Source organism: Euprymna scolopes, chromosome 40 (assembly GCF_053919585.1).
Source record: "Euprymna scolopes isolate OS-2025 chromosome 40, ASM5391958v1, whole genome shotgun sequence".
NCBI lineage: Eukaryota > Metazoa > Mollusca > Cephalopoda > Sepiida > Sepiolidae > Euprymna > Euprymna scolopes.
Window position 1 is genome coordinate 70,035,770 of NC_136521.1, and position 26,124 is coordinate 70,061,893.

The following is a 26,124-nucleotide window of genomic DNA, read 5'->3' on the forward strand; positions in this document are numbered from 1 at the left end:
GTACAGTTGCTGCTGCTACTGCTGCTGCTAATATGCGTCCGTGCTCTGTTACACATGTACATCATTCTACAATCACGAAACGATGTCATACAATGAGGAAACTTACTTGAAACACGTTTTATAACATGCAATGGAAGGCGAGGGTAACACAACTGTTCACAATGCAAATACGAATGCAAAGATGATGATGATGATGATGATATATGGAACTAGTGGAAAGGGGGGCTTTGCCCGGATGTAAAATACGCTTAAATATGATATTTTAATTTGTCCAGATTTCATATATATTATTATAGAGTCGTGATTTCAAGAGTAAAAAAAGTATCAGCTAGAATCGAAACTGAAACTGTAGAATTCAAAGCTGGTGACGTTACCACTGTACCAATGTGACACGCATATGAACCGATTAAGACTTAAAAATAAACTAAAATGAATGTACAAAATGTTTAATGATTTTTTGTCAACTTTGACCCATTTTTGACCCCTTAACAATTTTAACCGACTAAAGATCCATAAAAAATGTAATCAATTAATGCTCCTAGCGCCACTCTGCGACTTTTTGTTTTGGAAGAGATAGAGTTTGAAAATATGAAGACCGACCGACAGACCGACAGACCGACATATAGCCATTTATTTATTGCGGACTACTATCCTCATCTTTTTAGTTGTTGTTTCACAATATCCCTCTAGCCTTCGTCAGGTGGTAACCGCGATGAGATAGGAACTCTGAATCTCCTCTTATCCACATCCTCAGCATTTACTGCCTTCCATAGTTGTTTTTCGTGTTACCACGTTTTTGGCCAACTAAGCTTCTGGCCGGCTTTGGGTAGGATTGAAACCACTATCTTCAGACAACGTGGTGAGATGAAAAACAACTATGGAAGGCAGTAATTGCTGAGGATGCAGATAGGAGGAGTTTCGGAGTTACCACCTGACGAAGGCCAGAGGAATAGTTCATTGAAACGTCATGAAACAACAGCTAAAAAAGATGAGAATGATAGTCCGCAATAAATAAATGAATAACTAATACTCATCTCAATAAACATTCCAATTAAATAATACAGACATACAGCTGTTTATATATTAGATTTGTTAAACTGATGATGATGATGTGGAAAAAGTGATTGACATGCAAAATACAATTGCGAATTAAGAATGGATGGAGTAAGTCCAGGGAATATCTGCGATTAGTAACCAACAGATTGCTGCCACTGTCGACTAATTGGAAGTGAGGATTGAGGGCATGCATTGCATGAAGAGAAATGAGATGAGAATAGTAATGGATGTGTTACCTCAGAGGAAGATTAAATCTGGACATTATAGGGAGATGTGTGCAGAAAAGTAAGACTTTTATGGTATAGCTATGTTGAAGGAATGGCTAAGAATATTGAGGTTTAGAGATAGCAGATTCAGTTTCCAGGGGAAAACAAAAAAAAAAAAACATGGGAGGAAATGAAATCTATATATATAAAAGCGAAAATGTATGTATGTATGTATGTACGCTTTTCCTCGATGTCCACAAAAGGCTTCTTTCAGAGAAGCGCTCGCTCGGTTCACAACTTCTTAAAACTTTTTATATCATCTATAAATTGTAATATTTCACACTTAACCACGGAGCTCGCCTGTCTATTTAGTTTTATTGACTTTCAAACGTCAATTATTCGACATTTCCTGCATCGGCACGCGTTACATTCGGTATAAAAAAAAGTGAAACTCGACTCTAATCACAGGCCCAGAAGTAATGTTTGGTCAATGTCGACTTCGTCATATCAGACGGTAGCTTTCATTTCGAGACGAGGGAGCGGGTTTTTAAAAACAAACAAACCGATTTATTGACCTCATTAAAAACTGTCCCGCACAAAATGCTAACTGCTGAATAGCTATCGCCGTCACGTCAATCAAAAACGCGCACCTGTTTTTTTTTTTCACACTTTACTATTTTCCAACTGCACGTCGTCAAGGCTTTCTTTTTTCACGGGCACCTCTCTTTTTTCACACACACCTACAAACACCCGGGCAACGCAGGGTACCCCTCGCTAGTAATCTATATATCTAAAAAAGTGAGAGAGAGTGTGTGTGTGCGTGTGTGTGTGTGTGTCAGGACAATTTTCAACCTATATACTCAACAAATTTTTAATCTACAGACTTGAAATCTTATATATATGATATTCAGACATGTGGAACACTTTTTAAATGGTTTTCATCCGGAAAAAGGGCTGTTAAGGGGTCAAAATTGCAAAACTGATACTTGGAGAGGGGGGGGGGGTCATCGGATTTTTAGTTGTTTGTAAACTGTTTCACGAGGTTTAAAAACACTTTTTAAAGTTCTTGTCAAGCTGGTCTAATGGTTATCGTACTTGACTCACTTTGGTTTCAATCTCAGCTCGAATATTTTTTTTTACTTACAAGAAGTGAACTGTTTAGAAAATACATGTACATGCTTCAGTTTCTTTCTGTTTCTTTTTTTATTTCAGTTCTTTCAAGGAATTTAAAGTTACGTTTAATACCGGGCAACGCCAGGTACATCTTCTAGTAATCAATAAAAAAAATTGGCTCTATCGTAATAAATATGAAATCTGCCTAAATCAAAATATCACATATTAGCATATTTGACAACCAGGCAATGCCGGGCATCATGTTAGTATATACTTTTTGCTTTATACATGTGCATAATGTTTATATACATGTCTGTACATGTATATAATGTCTATACATGTCTATATATTATATACATGTATATAATGTCTATACATTATATGCATGTATATAATGTATATACATGTATATAATGTATATACATTATATGCATGTATATAATGCATATACATGTATATGATGTATATAATGTATATATGTGTTTATGCATATATATATATACGTGTTTATACATGTATATAATGTCATCAACAAAAATTCATTTAAGTTTTTATCAGAGGAAAGAAAAGATGAAATCAATACATACCCATATCGTTGAGCTTTCGAATGAGTTTATTATAAATAATGTTCATGATGCAGACAGTGACTGCATATAAGACACTTGGGAAGGCCATCATATTAGCATAGTTTAAATATGACGGGTCTTTTTCGTACAGCTTATTAGCCCAGTCTTGCATTTGAAAATAAGCCAACATTGCCTCGAAAGCAACAAACAGACAGAAACAGATGACCGGAACGGTGACTCCATAGAAGCGGACCCGTTGTTTCCATTTTGGATAAATGGGTTCTTTTCGTCCCGTGACCGGATTCGTTCCCAGTCGGCCATGGTAACTCGGGCGGGGCTCCTCAAATTCTTTCACGAGGTTGATTGTTCCCCATTTGAATGAGAGTTCTGAGCAGTAGCGTTTCCAGCATTCAAGGAAGATGGTTGTCCAGATGAGATTGAAGAAAGCGAAGATGGCTTCTCTATAAATATTCTTCCAACTTGTAATAAAATAGATGACGCCAATAAATGCAGGTGGAATCAAAGACACTGTGTATACACCAAGGAAAGCAAAATAGAGTGCGATCTTCTCCCCGAAATAATCACGAATTTGAGCTAATTTAAAAAAAGAGAAAAGAAAAAAAAATTTTTTACATAAAAAAACAAACAAAAAAATGAGGGAAAGAAAGAAGTATGAAGCACTTATGAGATACATTTGGGGGTTGAATATAACAAACAATTTATATAAAAACTAGAAAATGTTTAAAGTTGGAAAAATTACTAAATTATAGAAGTGAAATAACAATGAATTGTAAACACAAAATAGACTTTAATTTTAATTTTTTTTTTACTCTTTTTCACCCCAAACAAGACAGTGTTACTTAGACGTAATGAGATACTACTGGGGACGGAATTTACAAGGACATTATGTAGGGAATTAGCAGCGAGATGTCTGCCCACATTACACTTGAACTTCAGTATAGACAGAGAAAGAGGAAAGCAATATAGAACACAATAGTGGCTTTGTAAAGAGACCTACATCTTTACAAAATCACCATCATGTAGACTGTCAGGTGTGAATAATTTTCTGACAAGGTATAGGGAGCCCACCTTCTTTGTCAATATTTGGATATTCTCTTCAAAAGAGAAAGAGAGAGAGATAAGATACAGTGCCGCCAAAAAGAAAGTCTGCATTTGTCATTTTTTCAAAAATCGCAAATGTAAGCTAAATTGATTGTAATTGTTTAAATGTAATGTAAACAGACATCTTGCTGCTCAACTCCCTACATAGTGTGAAATAACCATCATTTGCAGAGACAAAATCGACTTTACTTTCGGATATTTTCCTTAAAAGCAAAAAGAAAAGGGAAGACTAGAATTTTACTTTGATAATTCATTTGCATAGATAGATTGAATTTGAACGGCATAGAGAGATGTGTGCAAAACAGGAGACTTTAATAGTATGGCCACACTGAAAGAATAGATAAGGGTTCTTGAGTTAGTAGATGTAGGACAGTTCAGGTAGCAGGGTCAGTTTATAGGGGAAAGTCCAGGAAAACATGAGAGAAAGTGATAGAAATAGAAAAGGGAGATAAATAAAGACCTGGCCAGAGATAGGTTAAAATAGAAGTCAATTTCTTAAAGCAGACCAACATTTCAAATTTTTTTTTTTTTTAATTTTCTTCCTTTCAAGATTGTAATGCTGGGTTTGGGGCAGCCAAACCAGCTGCCAACATTGCCCCGCTTTTTATTGAAACCAACTGAGAGCTCTTTTTAGTATTCTTGTTGTTCCCTTAAGTTCAATTGTCTGGATCTCTTTTGCACTTGGTTTACCAGGAATATTAGTTAGGTAGGACTTCAGGTTCTTCTTCATAAGCCCTGTGGCACCTATAATAACTGGTATGATTGATATCTCCCTAAGATTCCAGTTTCTTTTCAGTTTCTCTTTTTTTTTTTTTCCAAACAGATGTGAAACCGAAGCTGATGATGATGATGATGATGATGTCTCTTTTTATAAAATCAAATCTTATTCGAACCTCAGACGTTACTCTACCCAACAAACCTGCTTTTACAAATGGATTGGTTGGTTGTTTTTGTTTTACGGCATATCAACCCTTTTCAGGTTATTTAATGCCGAATCCAAAGATTTTGAAGAAAAATTTTTTAATAGAATATATTTGTCGCTTTCAAGTCGGTTTCTATTTAACCCATTGTTGGGACCCTAATAGGCACTACCACTCCGAGTCAGAGTGGGCCTGGGAACAAGGGCAATTAAAGGGTGGCTCCACACTCTCCAAAGCCCGCAAGCTGGGGCCTCACCACTGGATATAGTTTAAGTTCATATCCAGGACCATACAAGAGCAGAAGAAAGATACAATCTAAAATGAATTTTTATCATTTTGTCTACATTTTTACCATATATTAATACCCTAGAGAATTCAATTAATTTTATGCATATTCTCATATTATTTCTCTCCATGCAATGCATATCCTCAACCTTCACTGGTTGAGTTTTACTTCCATATATCATTATACTGCGTACACATGCCTGATAGACTTTTCCTTTAATAGTCAGTGCTATGCTAAGATTAAGCATTTTCAAAACACATAATCTAGACTAATGGTCAGCAACCTTTTGGGCTAGAGGTTGCTGACCCCTGATCTAGATAATTCTATACAACCTTTCCTTCAACCACTAGACATTTACAAGTAACATGTATTTGTCTCATTGTAGACTTTATCTTCTGACACCAGTCTGACTTGTTCATGTTGCTTCCTGGATGTGAGGACACTGACCACAATAAGCCGGTTGCATGCTCCGCCTTCTGAATGGACACCTGATTTCTTACCTGTTATTAATTAATTATCAACTAATTATAGACATTTAACGGAATTACCGGTGTGACATTTGACCCTGGAAAGGAGAGAGACCTGTTATTATACCAAGCATACCAGTTGAGAGGCAGAGAGACAGGGACTGAGTGGGGTCCAGGAAAGATATTCCAAAGTTACTACCATTAAACATTAGGGCATTTTTTGATAAAAATCACATTTCAAACTGCTCTTTCAAACTTAAGCACTCTAGATAGAACAATGGAAATGTTATATTAAACTTAAACATGACAGACCAAGGAAAATACTATTTTAAACTTAAACATGACAGACTAATGAAAATATTAGTTTAAATGATAGACTCATGAAAATATTAGTTTAAACTTAAGCATGATATACTAATGAAAATATTAGTTTAAACTTAAGCATGACAAACTAATGAAAATATTATTTTAAACTGAAGCATGACAGACTAATGAAAATATTAGTTTAAACTTCAGCATGACAGACTAATGAAAATATTATTTTAAACTTCAGCATGACAGACTAATGAAAATATTATTTTAAACTGAAGCATGACAAACTAATGAAAATATTCTTTTAAACTTAAGCATGACAGACAAATAAAAATATTATTTTAAACTTAAGCATGATAGACGAATGAAAATGTTATTTTAAACTTAAACATGATAGACTAATGAAAATATTATTTTAAACTTAAGCATGACAGACTAATGAAAATATTATTTTAAACTTAAGCATGATAGACTAATGAAAATATTATTTTAAACTTAAGCATGACAGACAAATAAAAATATTATTTTAAACTTAAGCATGATAGACGAATGAAAATGTTATTTTAAACTTAAACATGATAGACGAATGAAAATATTATTTTAAATTTAAACATGATAGACTAATGAAAATATTATTTTAAACTTAAGCATGGTAGACGAATGAAAATGTTATTTTAAACTTAAACATGACAGATCAATGAAAATGCTTTTTCAAACTAGTGTGACAGACAGACAGAGATTTTGAAATAAATGCTTTAGCACATCTAAAAACAAAACAAAAAAAAGTTAAAAGAAAAAGTAAAACATAATTGCCAAAAATATATATATAATTTGCATATTGAGAGAAAAGATTTCCAAACTGAGGGCCATGGCACACCAGAGCATTGCATTTCTCAATTTAACTGGTTCCATCAAATCCTAAAAATTAACCCAGGCAGAAAGATTGCAGCTTGAATCAATCTATGAATTTCGGACAATCTATACATCTCTTTTGCATTGGTTAACAAACCAATTATTTATTTTTCTACTTGGATTCTATCTAATCCCAAAGTCATCATACCCCATTAATCATTCCGAATGGACTATCTCTCCATTTTGTTTCAACATACATGCGTCATAGGTGTAAATTATTTCATTTATTTTTAGACGTTAACTTACAAAGTGGTTGTTGTCCAAAGGGAGATTTCCACCAGTCGACCGCAAGACGTTTCAGTTTCTCATCTTCGTGCAAAGGAAAAACTTCCTCGATGATTCCAGCACTGTGGTATTTGCGCACTGAAATAAATAAACAAACATTTATCGATATTTTAATAGCAGAAACCAAAACATCTATAACAGAGCTTCTCAACCAGGGGTAAATTTACACCTGGGAGTAAAAAACATTATATAGTCGAGGCTAAGTAATTTAAGTACCTGATAATTTATAATTATTTTAATAATTATATGAATCAGGGTTCCCAAGTTTAGTAGCAATAAAGACAAAGGCCAGAAACCACCTGGAAGTTGATAAAAAAAAAGGGCTCCTCACATAAACAAACTGATTGTCTCAATGAATCAGCAGTGTTCTTACTGATAATGTTTCTGGTGTTTCTGTTCATTATTTTTCAATAATTACAAGAAACCTTCTCTACCACCAACAGCAATGGCCAATGACTCTTTATCTGAAAGTACATCTTTTAAACTCCTCGGCCTAATGTTCACAGGAAACATGAGTTGGAACAATTACATTGAGAGTATTGCCAGCTGCGAGGAAGGTGGGTTCTCTCTACCGTGCTAGAAAGCTACTAACGCCCGAAAGTATCCTGTACCTCTATAAGGCCACCATTCGCCCATGTATGGAGTATTGTTGTCATATTTAGGCTGGTGCATGTGCCACTCTCGCTCCTAGACAAGGTTCAAAAGAGAGCCGCCAATCTGATAGGTCTTAAACTGTCATCTAAGCTTCAGCCTCTGTCCCATTGACGAAATGCTGCATCCTTCTACCTGTTCTACAAGTACTTTAACGGTGAATGCTCTGACGAACTGCAAGCACTTGTACCTTCTCGACGTAAATATGCCCGACAAACCCGACAAGCAGCTAAATCCCACCTCTTCACAGTAGAGATTCCTAGATGTAAGAGAGCCTTCTACTCCAGTAGTTTCTTCCCCAGAACCGCTAGACTTTGGAATTCCCTTCCTGGTCCCTGCTTCCTCAACTGTACTAACATGCAGAAGTTCAAGTGTAACGTGAACAGACATCTTGCTGGCCAACTCCCTACATAGTACTCCTGTAGCTTATGTCCCTGATAGTAGCCCCCTACATCAAAGTGGCAATGTGCCTTGTTTGGGGTGAAAATGTAATAAAAAAAAAATAAAAAAAAAAAAACTTCATAATTTTCTGTTTAGAAAAAGTTTGATTTTCTTTATTTTTGTGATACGAATGGATAATACAATTTTTCATACAAAACAATAAAAACATTCTTTTTTGACCTTTTTGTTGTTCTGTCCCTTTATGACAGTTACGAATCGTTTGTATGAGAGTAGGGGGTAAATTGAAAAATACATAAAGCCGAGGGGATTAATGATGGAGGAAAGGTTGAGAATGAATGATCTATAATACAGGATGTTCCAAAAGTCTTTGGTACATTTCAAGCCCTCTGCTGGAGTGAGAAAAAATCTGATGACCTCATTTTCCAACAAAATGGGGCATAACCACACTGGAGCCTCAGGGTTAGACAGTTTCTGAACACAAGACTGCCAGACAGATAGTTTGGACAGTCTGGGCAAGATGATCATAATCTCTGGCCTTTCAGATCTTCAGATCTCACACCTTGCAATTTTTTTTTTGTGGGGATTTGTGAAAGGACTGGTCTATATGCCTCCCATTCCAAGAAACATGGATGACCTGAAGGCCCGAATAACAGAAGCTGTTGCAACCATTGACAACATAATGCTGGGATACAAATTGGATTAGCAAGGATGGAATACTGCTGCCATATCTGGGCAGGAGCTGCTAAAAACAGCCTATCCTGCCTTGACAGAGTACAAAATCGACTTCGTGGCTTAGTGGGAGATGCCCTTTTCTCTACCCTGCAACCTCTCTCCCACAGAAGAGATGTTGCGAGCCTATCCTTGTTTTATCGTTATTTCTATGGCAAGTTCTCGTCTGAACTCCAATCTCTGGTCCCCCCTCGCCAATCTTTCACGAAAAACACCCGTCTAGCTGAATCCACTGTGAAAAATTTTCCCCACTCTTTATCTTTGCCTGGATCAAAATGTGGATTCCATGAACAAAGCTTCTTTCTTAGAACTGCATGCCTGTGGAACTCCGTTCCGTCTGCCTGCTTCCCACCTGACTACAACTTGGATGTCTTCAAGTCCAACGTTAACAAATTCCCTTAAGTAAACACTTTCAAATCTCCACACTAACGTACCGTACTTGCAATAATCCTTATCCCTGAGTGGCTTCCGGGCCTTGATAAGTGGTGACCACCGTGTAAAAAAAAAAAGAAAAAAAAAGCAACTTGATGTGTGTCATGTGACCAACAGTGCCCACATTGAACATTCCATGAAAAACTTGAGATTACAAGCTTTCTGAATATACCAGATAAGTTTTTATATCCTTAACAGTTCTCGAGATATTCAATGTCAACATTTTTTTTCGAACACCATGAAAGGGCAGTTGGTAATATAAAGTGAACGTTTGTATGTCTGGCTAAAATTTAAAAAAATGGCAAAACAAATACCTACAAGTTATATTTTTGTGATTCGTATTTCTCTGAATGAATGATATCTAACATTTAGTAAGAAATATTCATTCTTTGACCTGAAACTGGCACAGATTTTGTACAGAAAGAGGCAGTTTTTTTCCAGTTAGATTCTGTAGTAGCTGAGTTTTTGATCAAAGAGTTAATCCGTGTGTGTGTGTGTGTGTGTGTGTGTGTGTGTGTGTGTGTGTGTGTGTGTCCCCCACAGAGAAGAATGGGCTGGGCAAAGAAAAAAGAAAGAGTGAAGAGAGGGAGGGAAAAAAGAGAAAAATATAGAGAAGAAATAGAAATTTTCACAGAAATATGTTATATTTTTGTCCCAAGCAACACCTGCAAGTTTATACTATATTTTTGGGGGTTCCGTATTATTTGAATTCTTCAGACTATTGTTCTCCCTTTGAGTGTCATTTTCACATTTTGGTCGATGTATCCTCTGACCATCTCAGGTGTATCTTGTCAAACTCAGGAATTCAGACAGAATTTCGAACAGAACTCTTTATTTACTTCATGGGGGTAGCATGCTCTTGTTTCATCAGCCATGACTGGATAGAGGTCTTAAGTAATTCGCAATTGTATATGCTAAACAAAAGTCTCAACTTCGCCACAACCATCAAGTGGATTGCATACTTAAATATGATAGGTTCAATAGAGGAGGTAACCTTCAATAAATGCAAGGCACAAAGAGATGAATTAAGGTGGAAAGTGAGACAAGCACTTAAGAATTCAAAGCTTCCAAAACCTAATGCATCACGGGAAGAATTGTTGCCAAATAATAGGAATAACCAATCCTCATCTCAAAAATTCAGAAACGTAATAGTTTTGGGGGTTTGGTTGTCTGTCTGTACAAGGATAGAATTAAAAAATAAGCCCTATACTAAGCATGATGAACCTGGTAATTAGGGACATTGGCAGAAGCCAGGATAATTTTGCCTACTTTTAGAGTGCCCCTTTTTGGGATGCTGGATTTCCTCCAAATTAAAAACGACCTTGTGTCACATTTGCTTTCATACGGAAGCAAACAAATCAATTCGGGACATTGAAAAACAATGAAGACAACATTTTACTTTATTTTTTAATTGAAAAATTGATTTCCGTTTCCTCACAGGTTGTTTTAATATGTACATTATTCATATTAGTTAACATGTACATTATTCGTATTAGTTAACATGTACATTATTCATATTAGTTAACATGTACATTATTCATATTAGTTAACATGTACATTATTCATATTAGTAAACATGTACATTATTTGTATTAGTTAACATGTACATTATTCATATTAGTTAACATGTACATTATTCATATTAGTTAACATGTACATTATTTGTATTAGTTTACATGTATGTTATTCGTATTAGTTAACATGTACATCATTCGTATTAGTTAACATGTACATTATTCATATTAGTTAACATGTACATTATTCATATTAGTTAACATGTACATTATTCATATTAGTTAACATGTACATTATTCATATTAGTTAACATGTACATTATTCATATTAGTTAACATGTACATTATTCATATTAGTTAACATGTACATTATTTGTATTAGTTAACATGTACATTATTCATATTAGTTAACATGTACATTATTCATATTAGTTAACATGTACATTATTCGTATTAGTTAACATGTACATTATTCATATTAGTTAACATGTACATTATTCGTATTAGTTAACATGTACATTATTTGTATTAGTTTACATGTATGTTATTCGTATTAGTTAACATGTACATCATTCGTATTAGTTAACATGTACATTATTCGTATTAGTTAACATGTACATCATTCATATTAGTTAACATGTACATTATTCGTATTAGTTAACATGTACATTATTTGTATTAGTTTACATGTATGTTATTCGTATTAGTTAACATGTACATCATTCGTATTAGTTAACATGTACATCATTCGTATTAGTTAACATGTACATCATTCGTATTAGTTAACATGTACATCATTCATATTAGTTAACATGTACATCATTCGTATTAGTTAACATGTACATTATTCGTATTAGTTAACATGTACATTATTCGTATTAGTTAACATGTACATTATTCATATTAGTTAACATGTACATTATTCATATTAGTTAACATGTACATTATTCGTATTAGTTAACATGTACAATATTCATATTAGTTAACATGTACATCATTCGTATTAGTTAACATGTACATTATTCATATTAGTTAACATGTACATTATTCGTATTAGTTAACATGTACATTATTCATATTAGTTAACATGTACATTATTCGTATTAGTTAGCATGTACATTATTCATATTAGTTAACATGTACATTATTCGTATTAGTTAACATGTACATTATTCATATTAGTTAACATGTACATTATTCATATTAGTTAACATGTACATTATTCATATTAGTTAACATGTACATTATTCGTATTAGTTAACATGTACATTATTCATATTAGTTAACATGTACATTATTCATATTAGTTAACATGTACATCATTCGTATTAGTTAACATGTACATCATTCGTATTAGTTAACATGTACATTATTCATATTAGTTAACATGTACATTATTCATATTAGTTAACATGTACATTATTCGTATTAGTTAACATGTACAATATTCATATTAGTTAACATGTACATTATTCGTATTAGTTAACATGTACATTATTCGTATTAGTTAACATGTACATCATTCGTATTAGTTAACATGTACATTATTCGTATTAGTTAACATGTACATTATTCATATTAGTTAACATGTACATTATTCATATTAGTTAACATGTACATTATTCGTATTAGTTAACATGTACAATATTCATATTAGTTAACATGTACATCATTCGTATTAGTTAACATGTACATCATTCGTATTAGTTAGCATGTACATTATTCGTATTAGTTAACATGTACATTATTCATATTAGTTAACATGTACATTATTCATATTAGTTAACATGTACATTATTCGTATTAGTTAGCATGTACATTATTCGTATTAGTTAACATGTACATTATTCATATTAGTTAACATGTACATTATTCATATTAGTTAACATGTACAATATTCATATTAGTTAACATGTACATCATTCATATTAGTTAACATGTACATCATTCATATTAGTTAACATGTACATTATTCATATTAGTTAACATGTACATTATTCATATTAGTTAACATGTACAATATTCATATTAGTTAACATGTACATCATTCATATTAGTTAACATGTACATTATTCATATTAGTTAACATGTACATTATTCATATTAGTTAACATGTACATCATTCATATTAGTTAACATGTACATCATTCATATTAGTTAACATGTACATTATTCATATTAGTTAACATGTACATTATTCATATTAGTTAACATGTACATCATTCATATTAGTTAACATGTACATCATTCATATTAGTTAACATGTACATCATTCATATTAGTTAACATGTACATTATTCATATTAGTTAACATGTACATTATTCATATTAGTTAACATGTACATTATTCATATTAGTTAACATGTACATCATTCATATTAGTTAACATGTACATCATTCATATTAGTTAACATGTACATCATTCATATTAGTTAACATGTACATATTTCATATTAGTTAACATGTACATTATTCATATTAGTTAACATGTACATTATTCATATTAGTTAACATGTACATCATTCATATTAGTTAACATGTACATCATTCATATTAGTTAACATGTACATATTTCATATTAGTTAACATGTACATTATTCATATTAGTTAACATGTACATTATTCATATTAGTTAAAATGTACATCATTCATATTAGTTAACATGTACATCATTCATATTAGTTAACATGTACATCATTCATATTAGTTAACATGTACATCATTCATATTAGTTAACATGTACATTATTCATATTAGTTAACATGTACATTATTCATATTAGTTAACATGTACATCATTCATATTAGTTAACATGTACAATATTCATATTAGTTAACATGCACAATATTCATATTAGTTAACATGTACATTATTCATATTAGTTAACATGTACATCATTCATATTAGTTAACATGTACATCATTCATATTAGTTAACATGTACATCATTCATATTAGTTAACATGTACATCATTCATATTAGTTAACATGTACATCATTCATATTAGTTAACATGTACATCATTCATATTAGTTAACATGTACATCATTCATATTAGTTAACATGTACATCATTCATATTAGTTAACATGTACATCATTCATATTAGTTAACATGTACATCATTCATATTAGTTAACATGTACATTATTCATATTAGTTAACATGTACATCATTCATATTAGTTAACATGCACAATATTCATATTAGTTAACATGTACATTATTCGTATTAGTTAACATGTACATCATTCATATTAGTTAACATGTACATTATTCATATTAGTTAACATGTACATTATTCATATTAGTTAACATGTACATTATTCATATTAGTTAACATGTACATTATTCATATTAGTTAACATGTACATCATTCATATTAGTTAACATGTACATCATTCATATTAGTTAACATGTACATTATTCATATTAGTTAACATGTACATCATTCATATTAGTTAACATGTACATCATTCATATTAGTTAACATGCACAATATTCATATTAGTTAACATGTACATTATTCATATTAGTTAACATGTACATTATTCATATTAGTTAACATGTACATCATTCATATTAGTTAACATGTACATTATTCGTATTAGTTAACATGTACATTATTCGTATTAGTTAACATGTACATTATTCATATTAGTTAACATGTACATTATTCGTATTAGTTAACATGTACATCATTCATATTAGTTAACATGTATGCGGTGTCTTCAATAAGTTTCCAGACCTTTTTTGTACACGCATTCAAAATTGTCGTAGACTTTTGAAACTTCACTATATTATTGCTATACATCTTATGAGATGACTGACCAATTTTTATGATTTCAGGTTCAAATGAACAGCTACAGCAGGAATTGGAATACACCCTACTAAAGCCTGATTATCACAGCTGGTTAAGTTCAAAAATGCAATCTAGACATGAGAACACTATAGAAGAACGATATGCATTAAAATTTTGTTTTAAATTTGGAAAAAATGGTACAGAAACATATGGAATGCTTCAGACTGCTCTTGGAGCATCTTGCATAAATTGAGCATTAATTTTTGAGGGGTATAAGAGATTCAAAGAAGGCAAGGAGCCTGTGAGGGATGAAGTGAAGTGTAGGAGGAGTAAGGAAGTCAAAACACCAGAGTTGATTAGCCAAATAAAGAATTTCATGGATAAGGACCATCGTGTGTTTATAGAGACAATACGTGCACAATTTGATGGCAATGTGGGAATTGTACATGCAATTATTGGCGATAAACTGAAGATGTGGAAGATTTGCACAAATGCACCAATCCACAACTCCATCCTTGTCACAGACTATTTGACGAAGATGGGCATCAAGACAGTTCCTCACCCTCCCTATAGTCCAGACCTTGCTCCCTGTGACTTTTGGTTATTCTCTAAGCTCAAGGAAAACCTTCTGAGATAATTGAGGAGATGGAAGCAGCTGTGATGAGGGCTACTGACACACTCACACAAGAGGCTTTCAAGAAGATGTTGGAATGTACAACAAGTGCATTGCAGTCGGAGGAGATTACTTCAAAGAGGGCTAGAGTTTCATGTGTGTACTACCAATAAAAGTGCCTATATGAAAAAAGTGTAGTAACTTATTGAACGCACTTCATAAATTCTAAAAGATTCTCATTTTGGCTTTTATTCTTGCCTCGAACAATGTAATATCCTACATTTGCAAATAATATGCAAATTGGTTCACAAAAAAAAAAACATTACAATAATTTTGCTTATTTCAGATAAAATCTAAAAAATGTTAATGCAACAGTTTATGAGACCGTTAGTGTCATGCTTGACTTGCAGTTGCTTACGTCACGCATGACTGTTAATGAATTTAAAAATTAATGTTAAAATAATTGGTGCATGGTGTTTGTGTGTGATAGCCACGTGATCACCGGCCGACAACATCGCCGACCGTAACGTTGGATGCTGTGGATTTCTTCTCTTACATCTTCTCTTCTGGGCGAGTTGTTGTCGCTCACATCGACTCCTAAAGCTCTATGACCAGTCTTAAACTGTTGAAAATTTTCCCCTTACATCCAAGTAGCAATATGCCTTGTTTGGGGTGAAAAAGTAATATATATATATGTATATATATATATAAAAGTAAATCGTAGTTTGCTTGAAGCATTGCTGATAAAGGAATATGTGGACGTTTGAAAAGCTGAGAGCAATGTGGAAAGGCCGGAACAGCAAAGGAAAGTGAAGAAAAAACAAACAGACAGGTGTGTTTGAGAGAAGTGTCTAATTATTTATTCATTAATCACTCCTCTACTCACTATATAATCATCAACAAACCAAGTTGCTCGCAAGTCTGGAGTACATAAAATCTGTTTGTGGTATGAAACTTTGATTAATTTTGGGAGAAAACACCTCCCCTTTTCAAAAAGAAAACAAGCTTGCGTCTTAGTAATGTGAACCCGCCTTGGGATGGATACGCGATACATAAGTTTTTTTTTTACTTGAGTTACCACTTATCAAGGCCCAAAGGCCACTTGAAGATAAGAGTTAATGAATGTAAGGTGATAGTGTAGTAATTGTCAATGGTGTAAATTGGGTAGAATTTGATTATTTATGGGGACGGCTTAACAGGAACTTGTTTACATTTGATTTGAAGGTTACTATGCTGTAGCCAACCGGAAAGCAGGTCAGTGGAACAGTGTTCCCAAGGGCAGTTCTAGGAAAGAAACTTTGTTCTTGGAATCTGGGATTTTAGATTTAGGCACAGATAAAGAGTGGGGAAAAATCATATATAGTGGTTGTAGCTAGTCGAATGTATAGCGTATATTTGATGACTTACACAAACTCTTTCCATGGTATAAAGTGGCACGTGGATATCCAGGGATGCAGTTGTCGTCAGGAAGGGCTCGGATCGTACCCAAAACGTAGTTTACAATTTTCAGCTTTTCAGTGATTGTGAAAAAAGAGCCGACATCATCTGGAAATGAAAGGAAAAAAAAAAAGATTGGCATTTTAAAAACATGGCTTGCATCTAATTTAGTTTTCTTTTGTGGATCAGTTAGGATTTAAAGATCTCAGCAAAAGGAGGAAAAAAGAGGAACAGCTTTCGGTTAACACTATTTGAAGGTAAAGGTCAACCGATGTCATCCACTGTCAGCCGAAGCTGTCCCTCTTGTTTCTTCTTCCTACTGGAGTCTTTAGCCCTCATTGATCCTGTTTTATTATATACAAAATACAAATACAATAGATAACTCGTTGGCTTCACATAGATGGGCGATATGAACAATTACAAGACGCCTCTCCAACCACCGATATCCATGACAAATAACTCTGTACATGAGAGTTCTCCTTTCAAACTCCCCTGCTTAACATTTACGGGAATTTGAACTGGAATAAATATATTAAAGACGTTGCGATGGCTGCTGCAAAGAAGGTGAGTTCACTTTATCGAGCTAGAAGACCACTCACACCTGAGAGTATCCATTACGTCTACAAGGCCACCATTTGCCCATGTATGGAGTATTGTTGCTACATCTGGGCTGGTGACTCTACCACAAGTCTCTCCATATTGAATAGGGTCAAAAAAAAAAAATACAAAGAATTTCCCATCTATTAGGTCCCACTTTGTCAACTAAGCTCCAACCCCTGTCCCATCACTGCAATGTTGCATTTTTGTGCCTGTTTTACAAGTATTTTAATGGAATGCGCTCTGATGAACTCATGCCTCCTCAACATACATATCCCCGAAAAACCCACTTAGCAACAAAATCTCACCCCTTCACTGTTGTTGTCCCTAAATGCCAAAAAGCTTTCTACTCGAATAGCTTCTTCCCTCAAACAGGTAGACTTTGGAATTCCCTTCCTGCTACCTGCTTTGCTAATTGTACTGATATGCAGAAGTTTAAATGTAACATAAGGCAACCTCTTGTTAATCTTTCCTAGGCTGAGGGTCCCAAATAGTAGCCCCTTACGTCCAAGTGGCAATGTTGGGGTGAACGCGAGTAAAAAAAATTCAGGATTTTTGGAGGATGATTGCTAATTTGTATTTTTTGGATTATTCAGATTACTGTCTTCGTCTTGGATCAGAAAGAACCCCTGGTACAATGGATAAAAGTGCTGAGTAATAATCAGTTTCAAGTGACAGTTTTATGGAGATTGAAAGTTCAATCCTTAGCATGTACAATACAAAGAATACAGTTACAAACGACTATGTTGCGTTTCGTTTAAAATTTCATACAGATTCCAGAGTCCAGCAGTTAGCTTTGTAACGTGGCCGTTATGCTTGAACCGTGTTCGATACAATTCAAACCTCTATCAGACTCTCATGTCGGCTGGTAGCACCGAGAAGGAACAACCAAACAAGAATAAATAAATCCGACTCAGCTTTATTACTGTTACTTTCCAAACAATGTTTGCTTGTTTTTCTAACTGTTCATTTTGTTTGCCATGGGATTAACAACCATTTTATACAACATATAATATATATATATATATATATATATATATACTTCAGAATAGTTTTTATTTAACAATCAATTGTTATGGAAACGTGAGATTGTAGGTTTACAAAATATTACTGGAAGTAATATTCTATAAGTTATCCCATCTAAACAAGAATTGCTCGATATGCAAGATAGAGCAAATAAATATCTACACAACTATGCGGATTACCCAACTTGGACCTTATTACCAAACGGATGTAAAGAACGCATAACATGGATTTTACCAAGCAAGCTGGATCTAAAAAAAACATTCATATCCTTTTTCTGCAAATCCTCCTACTACACAACTTCTGATAAATGTATTATTTTGACTTTGACTTTCCATATCTCACTGACTTTAGCAAATAGGGTGCATACCTTTATAAGTATTTGCTAATATTTTCTCTCCTCTGATGAGATGGGAGGCATCGAAACCCTATAGGTTAAGGAGATTAATTTTCTAAAGCATTTTTTGTCTTGCTTAGAATAATAAAAATTCTTTGATATGAAACTCAACCACTTCATTTCATTTCAATGAGAGTTTTTTGAAATTCATTGAATTACAATTTAATATATCTATATATATATATATATATGCTAACAGGGAGAGCCGACGTTGCCCATAATTGAATGATAATCACAGAATATTTCACGCTTCCATACTTTTATTGTTATCGAAATCAGTGAACTCGCGTGTTTTTCAATCAAATTGATTGATTGCCTGTTTCTAGTTGGAAACCCATCGCTACGCACCAGGAGGAAGCTTCACATGTCTCCTCACAATGACTTGTTCACAATACATTGTAGTCTACATTGCACTGTAGAGAACCTACTGCTGATTTTATAAAATTACAAGACTACCCGTGACCCGTTGGGCCAGCATGTTATATTAGCTATGGAATTAATGTATGAGCGTGACACTTTTGACATAAAGAAAATAGTTTTTTGTGAAATAACAGAAACATTTCTATGAAAGTATATTAAAATGAAAAAAGAATATAGATAGATTTCTATGAGTCGTTCTGTTTATAATTGTTTATTTAAAAAAAAAAAAAAACTCACAGCCATTGAATTATAAGTGGTTTGCCATACTTATAGGTAAATGTGCACTGAATAGATACCATAATACTTAAAGTTAAATTCAAATTTTGATATGTCTTTTAATTTAAATGCGATAAAAAAAAAACAATTGGGGCACTGAAAACGTACACAGTAAAACAATATCATTCTTCATCCCCAGCAAAAGAAAATATTTTTATTAACCTGATCCCTGGAAATTTTCAAAATCATCAATGTTAAAGTCTCGATAATATCCATCCTTGTATTGCTTTTTCATATCCATCAGTTCAGCAGCCACCATCAGTTTCTCGGTCTTTGCGCTGATGTAAAGTCGGGTTTTCTGTAAAAAAAATTTTTTTTAAATATAATTAAATTTAAATTTTAAACAAAATGGTAGAAAGCAAATAAGTAGCAATGCAACGACAAATGATTTTTTGTCTTTTTTAGCAAAAAAAAAAAAAAAATGTACAATCTGAAATTACAAAAATAAAGACAAAAAAAAAAAAAATAAATAAATTGATTCTTGTCTACTTAATATATTCCTTCGTATTAACCGATACCTTGAAATATTAAATTTAATAACTAAAATGTCAAAAATTACAAGAAGAAAAAAAATTAGAACAACAATATTTAATGATATAATAGAAACAATAAAAAAATAAATATAAATAATAAATCATAATAGAAATAATAAGTAATTATAACCATAATTAATAATAAATAAAACTAATAATTGTTAATACTAATCTGAATGCTTAAAAATAGCAACAATACATAAATACATATTAATAAAAAAAACAATAATGTAAAGAAATATATATGTAATAATATATTAAAACAGTAAATAATAATTATTATTAATAAATACTTAATAATAGTTAATATAACTAATTAATAATATTTAATAACAAATAATAAAAAAATATAATAATGAAAAACAATAATTAATAAAAATGATAATTGTTAATAATAACTTGGATGCTTAAATATCTACAAAATATCAGACAATATTGTTAACTTTATTGAGAAAGCGATGGAAAAATGGAGACTGGAAATTATAACGAGAGGACAAAACTAAAGAAATCAGAATATAAAAAGGCATTTTCTAGGGAGACTCCCGATCACCATTATTGTTAGCCATTAGGCCAAGAAAAAAGATTTACAGGAACAAACAAATTAGAAATTTAAACAAAATACAACTAAAATATTAAGCAAAGATAGGAGAATGCAGTTTGAACATAAGACAAATGTTAGAGGCACACTCTAGTACAAGTGTTGGAAAATGAAGATCTACAATCTTATGACACAAAATAAAAAGAGGATGATTACCGTCGCTAAAAGTTTAAACAATACGAGCTTGGCTACTGTAGCTAATTTTTTTTTTTTTTTTTTTTTGCGGTACCTGATATTTTCATTATTTTTAGAGTTTTTATTTTTATTTTTTTTATAGGGTTTCGTTGCTCAATACCTTTACCATAAACCTCTCCACACCTGGGGGGGGGGGGTCCTGAATATGACCTTAAACTATATCCGAAAGTGAGGCTCCAGCTACCGGGCTTTGGGGAGTGTGGGGGCCACCCTTTAATTGCCATTGCTCTCAGGTCCACTCTAACCCGGAGTGCTAGTACCTGTTAGGGTCCCAATTATGGGTTAAATAGAAACCGACTTAAAAAAAAAAAAAAAATACTCTATTAAAAAATTGTTCTTCAAAATCACTGGATTCGGCATTAAATAACCTGAAAAGGGTTGATATGCCGTAAAACAAAAACAAACGAACAAACAAACAAAATCTCCACACCTGGGCAACGCCGGATACCCCTGCTAGTATATCAGAAAGACCAGTTGACACCATCCAATATGACTATGTAATTCATACAGCTATGTGCCTCTAAAACTGAACTATTAAACCTGATATTGTGATATGAGATATGAAGAAGAAAAAAAAGAAGCAACCTTAGTTGAAGTCCACAATGATGCTGGATTAAACAGCTGAGAGAAAGAAGATGAAAAAATACGAAGATCTTATGCACGACATGAAAAGAAACTGGAATTTTAGAAAGATTTCCATCATTCCAATAATTATAGGATCAACCAGATTCATGAAAACACGTTCTGGCAAATATACCCAGCGAACTAAGTGCAAGAGAGATGCAAACAATTGCACTTAAATGAACGGTTAGAATCTTAAAAAGATCTCTCAGTTGGAATGAATGAGTAAATGAGTAAATGTCTAGCATCCGGTAGGATACCTCATCCATCAACTAGAATAAAACGATACGAAATGAATTACATGAAAGCCAAAAGATTTCCTCACTGCACCTCATGCTCGTGGTCGAAAAATCATTGCTGCTCTTCAAAGTGTCGCCATAGACCGTTGTGTCATCTGTATAAATGTCGACGAATGATCCAAGAATATGATTAGGCAGATCATTCATGAAGATCAGGAAGAGAGTTGGGCCCAGAATACATCCTTGAGGAAAACCGATTTCGAAATCTAGTGGTTGAAGCCCTGTTCTCCCCCATACTTCTTCCTTCTCACAAAAAAGACATAGCAAGCCTATCTCTACTCTATCGGTATTTTCATGGCAGCTGCTCAACTGCTTGACCTTCTATCTACCCCCCCTCCATCCATAGAACATTCGCAACAGACACTAGCTGAAACAACTGCTAAGAATTTACCTTATTATTTATCTGCACCCAAAACTAAATGTAAACTCCTCGCTGAAAGTTTATTTCATAGAACTGCCCATCTGTGAAGCACAATACTGCGGGGCTGCTTCTCAGCTGACTATAACATGGCCGTTTTCAAGTCTTTCTTGCTGAATAGTCCTCTTAAATAAATATGCACTATCCAAGTTCCACCATGACCAATAATCACAGTGTTGTCTCAGTGACCACCTAACGGTCATTAGCCCTTATCCTTGAGTGGCCTTTGCGCCTTGATAAATGGTGACACCTCCTCCTCTAAAAAAAAATAAAATAAAATAAAAAATATTGGTTCCCACATTGTAATGTTGGTAGGTATGAGGTTATAAAAAGAGAAGGAAATAATGATCATGTATTGAGCCCCCCCCCCCCCCCCCGGCAAAGACAAGTTGGGGCCTGTCACTTAAAGGATACTGGTAGGATAGTAAAAGGCAGGACTTCTGCTCAAACAAAAGATTCTAATGGGGCCATTGTATTCAAAGCACACTAAAATCAAACCTACTTCTTAGCAACCAGAAACTTAGAAAAGGTCAAACAGAGTTCAAAGTAATCCAAGAAAGAAGGATATCAGGCTTTGCTTTTTTTAAGCAGACCTTTTGATGGTAGGGGTTAGAGGTCAAGGAGATTTATCCATAGTTTTGTTGTATTTTAGTAGATTACCACACAGAGAGAGAGAGAGAGAGAGAGAGAGAGAGAGAGAGAGAGAGAGAGAGAGAGAGAGAGAGAGTCATCCAATCCACATACAGTATTTTCGCTATATCACAAATCAGTGCAGCTAGACAGCCAGGATGTATATATAGTGTAACCCGGATATAAGAAACCAGAATATAAGAAAAACTGATGTAAGAGAGCCTGTGTTAATGTACAGCTCAACCCGGATATAAGAGAGCTGTAGGACCGTGAGACGTAGTCTCTTGTATCCGGGTTACACTATATATATATATATATATATACATATATATATATATATATATATATATACATATATATATATACATATATATATATATATATATATACATATATATATATATATATATATATACATATATATATATATATATATATATATTATTAAATAGCACTAAGTGTTTTTGCTTAATGATTTTCTTTTTTTGTAACTTTTCCATTTTTTTTTCAAATGGTCACTTTTGTACATTTATTTTAGCCACGTTCTTCACATGTAAAAACGTTTTTTTTTTTTTACACACACGAGACGCTTCACTGTTTCAAGTAATTTAAATGTAATTTGAACTGAAACATATAAAAGCATCCAGATTTTAAACGAAACAGTAATCAAAAGCTGTCTGAAGACGACTGAAGAGAATCAGTTGAAAGTACTTGCAAAAAAAAACAACAAAAAAAACAGATGGACGAAAACGACTATGGAACTTTCCTACACAAATTCGACCGAGACATAAGAATGACCATTTGAAAAACGGAAAAATTACAAAAAAAATCATTAAGCAAAAACATTCTGTGCTATTTAACAACATCAGTCTAAACGAAAACATGTTGCCTAAACACACTATATATATATTACAAGGGACTCACCACTTAGAAAGACCCAAAGGCCACTCAAGGATAAGGGTTAATGAATGTAAAGTGGTAGTGTGGTAATCGTTAATGGTGTAAATTGGGTAGAATTTAATTATTTCTGAGATCGGCTCAACAAGGGACTTGTTTGCATCGGATTTGAAGGTTACCATGTTGTATTCAACTGGGAAGCAGACCAGCAGAACAATGTTTCACAGGCGAACAGATTTGGGAAAGAAGTTTGTTCATGGAATCTGCATTTAGATTTAGGCACAAATAGAGAGTGGAGGAAATTGTACATAGTGGTTGTAGCTAGTCGAGTGTTTTTTTTTTTTTTTGTAAAAGTTTGACAAGAGAGAACCATAGATTGGAGCTCAGACGAGCACTTGCCATGAAAATAACAATAGAGCAAAGACAGGCTCGCAATGTCTCTTTTGTGAGAAAAAGGTTGCACGGAAGAGAAAAGGGCATCACCGACTAGATTTCGAAGCCGGTTTTGAACTCTATCAAGGCAAGATAGGGCGCGTCGAGCAGATAAAGGAGTGAGATACCTACGAGAGCAGTAAAGTGATCCAACCATTTTTCCAGCGATCTTGGCAACAGATTTGTTAGTCCATGGCATTTCGAAGCTAAATGTTTCTCATCAGAAGAGGAGAAGGGCCAGAATTATACAAAATGCAAATATAGAAACAACTGACTTAAAGACATTTAGAAATGAAATGAGAATGAAGAAAGTGGATGAAATGGTAAATAGTAATTAAAAGTAAAACATATAAGTGTAGAGTTTCATTTAATATTATTGTTTGCTCCTCTTAATAGTGTTGAGCTTTTCTTGAAAACTTTTGCTTTGTTAAATATGTACTCTTTGATAACATATATATATATATATATATATATATATATATATATATATATATATATATATATATATATATATATATATAACAGATTAGTAAGTGAAAAGACAAACATAAGTTGACTAACCCCCCCTACAAAAAAAAAAAACAAAAAAATCCTTAACATGCCAAAACAAAAACAAAACAAAAAGCAATTATGGTATTTTAAGTTTACAAAAGAAGGAGAAAAAAAACAAAACAAAAACAAAACAAAAAAAGCAAACAAACAAACCAAAACAAAATTACGATTTAAGAAATAAAACAAGAAAACATTGACACAAAACATATAAAAAATTATGCAAAACTGAAATAGTAGAGTATCCTGGACTGTTATGTCTTGGGAAGGCAATTACTAAAGATGAGAAAAAAAAAACAACAAAAAAAAAAAAAAACAACAAAAAAAAAAAAGAAAAACAAAACAAAAACACATACAATGCATGTTACTAATCATTACTTACTCGGTGGAGAGAGTGGGTTATGTTCTCATATCACACAATGCTATTTTAATCAAAATTCATCTTCAAAGATCATCTGATCTTGAATACATCAAACACATTTCAGTGAAATTTGAAACAAAATTAAAAATCAAGAATGTCTAAGAGTACTTAAAATGGAATTTAGGAAAACTCGTCCCGGGAAAACTCGTCCCGGGAAAACTCGTCTCGGGAAAACTCGTCTCCGGAAAACTCGTCTCCGGAAAACTCGTCTCCGGAAAACTCGTCCCCTTTCGCTAGGTAGGAAAACTGGTCCCTTATTGAATAAATGTCGATTGAAAACACATTTTATGATCGTTCTTGAAGGAGATGTTGTTTTTTTAAAGTAGACTATAACCCCCATAATATTTAAAAAAAAATATTTTTACTTGTTTAATGTTTTTTTTTTTTTTTTTAATAAAATCGATTTTCTAAGTGTTCGCTTTCTACCTAACTGGTTAAGTTCTTAGTGGTTTCACTTATTTTAAAGCGGTTAGTATGTTCATAAACGAGACCGCTTTTTTTATATTAATATAAAAAGAATTTATGGGTTTGTATTACTGTACACATAGATTCGAAAAAGTTGTCAAAAAACAAATATATAACAAATAAATGTTATCAAAGGCAAGATAAGTTACTTTTCTACCAAACTGGATATAATTTTCGTGTTTTTATTCAATTTAACATGTTTATTGAGCTCGAAAAGCATACAGTGTTTACCGACGTATTGGAAAATTTAAAATGGCGGCCGACTCTCTCTTTAACACGGTAAGTTCGGAAAAAGGTGTAATAAATAATAAACTAGACAAAATACTGTTAGAAATTTGCTCAATATATGTTACCGTGACATAACTTGACATATATTCGGTGGTTTTTTAATAGCATTTTCTTTAGTTTATTATTTATAACACCTTTTCCCGAACTTACCGTGTTAAAGAGAGAGTCGGCCGCCATTTTGAATTTTCCAATACATCGGTAAACACTGTATGCTTTTTGAGCTGAATAAACATGTTAAATTGAA

The 26,124-nt window shown here is 33.0% G+C and overlaps 1 protein-coding gene across 8 annotated transcripts in view; it reads right to left on the reverse strand.

Annotated features, from left to right (window-relative positions):
* LOC145265627 (anoctamin-10-like) overlaps nt 1–26,124 on the reverse strand; it is a 329,084-nt gene that overhangs the window by 20,054 nt on the left and 282,906 nt on the right. For all 8 annotated transcript variants that reach the window (XM_080121667.1, XM_080121662.1, XM_080121668.1 and 5 more), the window contains 4 exons: nt 19,697–19,832; nt 16,792–16,929; nt 7,207–7,323; nt 2,963–3,535 (listed from right to left, as the gene is read on the reverse strand). In XM_080121667.1, coding sequence (XP_079977793.1) covers nt 2,963–3,535; nt 7,207–7,323; nt 16,792–16,929; nt 19,697–19,832 — 964 coding nt within the window. The remainder of the gene's footprint in view (nt 1–2,962; nt 3,536–7,206; nt 7,324–16,791; nt 16,930–19,696; nt 19,833–26,124) is intronic.